General features: G+C 40.6%; 1 protein-coding gene across 1 annotated transcript in view; it reads right to left on the bottom strand.

Annotated features, from left to right (window-relative positions):
• LOC106815561 (glutamate decarboxylase 1-like) overlaps window positions 1–1,794 on the bottom strand; it is a 28,168-nt gene that overhangs the window by 2,238 nt on the left and 24,136 nt on the right. The window contains exons 9-10 of the mRNA XM_014820032.1: window positions 1,243–1,307; window positions 421–499 (exon numbers count right to left, since the gene is read on the bottom strand). Of these exons, the coding sequence (XP_014675518.1) occupies window positions 421–499; window positions 1,243–1,307 (144 nt within the window). The remainder of the gene's footprint in view (window positions 1–420; window positions 500–1,242; window positions 1,308–1,794) is intronic.

The following is a 1,794-nucleotide window of genomic DNA, read 5'->3' as shown; positions in this document are numbered from 1 at the left end:
CTCTTCTCTCTAATCTCTTCTCTCGTTCTGTCTCGATGTCGCGCGCCGTAGCGAGACAACGTCTTTTACTGCCACGCTAATCAAATTCCTCCGTATAGAAAAAAATATAATATAATATAAATATAGAATATGGTGCCGCGCTATATTTATTGAACAGAGCGCGCTTTTGAGACAACGTCTCTTCATGTCCATCGAATTCTTCTGTAAGCATCTGTCATGCATGGACTAGGATACAATCAGGAGTGATCATGAATAATAATAATAATTGATTATATTTATTATAATCTATTATTACTCACTCCTGATGCAATGTATGTTATATGTATCAGACATATCCCCCGCTACGTCGCTGTGTGCTTACATCGTGTCTTTATGTTATATGTATCAGACATATCCCCCGCTACCTCGCTGTGTGCTTACCTCGTGTCTCAGCAGAAGTGACGAACATTGAAGTAATGCTCCCATCAGCTTATGCGCGTTCCACGTTACCGAATCGGCCCTGAAATCATATATTTTTATAAATTGCTTCCTGATGCTTATTCAGCCCAGCTGCCTATGGACGCCCTCAACTGTTGTACAACACCTTAACGCCAGAGGCATATTTTAAATGAAATCATTTGTCATTGCATCGTGGAACGTTTGCGTGATAGGCCACGTGTATGGGACACAGTATTGACGAGAACGTGCCCTTGTTGTGGTCTCGCATGAAATCTATCCGGCAGGGGGGCTATGTTACTATTAAATCACACAAGCACACCTCGTATGTTCTCAAGTGATTATTACGTGGCAAATTAACTCGTCTAAAATATAGGCGTATATGTGTGTGAACGCATCAACATATGCCAAGGCTGTATACATATCGTTTGTCTCTCACGTGGAATGTATATATATATATAAAATGTATATATATATATATGCGACGGGAGAGGAACCGTCGTTTTTCAAATAGCGATTTTATCTAAACAGCCAATCATTCCCATTTACCCTGTATAGGCGTTTACAGATAAGTCTAACACAACTTATTCATGCTATCACATTTTCCATCTTGAAATTTCCCATTTCCCATTTCCAATTTAATACAACTTGCTATCCCATTCTTTACTGCCCCGTATCTCCTTACATTACTTTTTTCTCACCCTCTCACGCATACTTTTTTTCCTTTCTCTCTTACATCTATTGCGGACAGCGATAACAACAACCGCTAACAAGGTTCGTAATCCACACTTTTCTACTTCGACATACTTCTCAATTCCGGCTAGCAATGTTCTGTGTTTTTTCGACAGTAAGAGTCCTCCACCCCAGGCGGCCTGAAGCATGAAAACAGCAATATTGAGACTGATCGTATACTGCGTGCGAGACACGGACGGAAATGATAGGATAACGTCGGAGGTTACCCGAGATGTTGATGGTAACAGGTGTTGTCCGTATCTCGACTGAGCAGTGACTGTGCATTGATAAGGCATTGACCGTACATTAACTGGATATTAACTGGACATTAACTGGACATTGACCGTACATTAACTGGATATTAACTGGACATTGACCGTACATTAACTGGATATTAACTGGACATTGACAAGGCTCTGACCGTACATTAACTGAACATTAACTGAACATTGGCTGGAAATTGACCGTACATTAACCGGACATTGACAATGCATTGACCGTACATTTACTGGACATCGGCTGGACATTGACCGTACATTAATTGGACATTAACAAGGCATTGACCGTACATTAACTAGACATTAACTGGACATTGACAAGGCATTGACCGTACATTAACTGGACATT

This window comes from Priapulus caudatus, unplaced genomic scaffold (genome assembly GCF_000485595.1).
Source record: "Priapulus caudatus unplaced genomic scaffold, Priapulus_caudatus-5.0.1 Scaffold1148, whole genome shotgun sequence".
Classification (NCBI taxonomy): Eukaryota; Metazoa; Priapulida; class Priapulimorpha; order Priapulimorphida; family Priapulidae; genus Priapulus; species Priapulus caudatus.
Note: the sequence above shows the minus strand (reverse complement) of the source record. Positions and strands in the feature narration are given on the sequence as shown.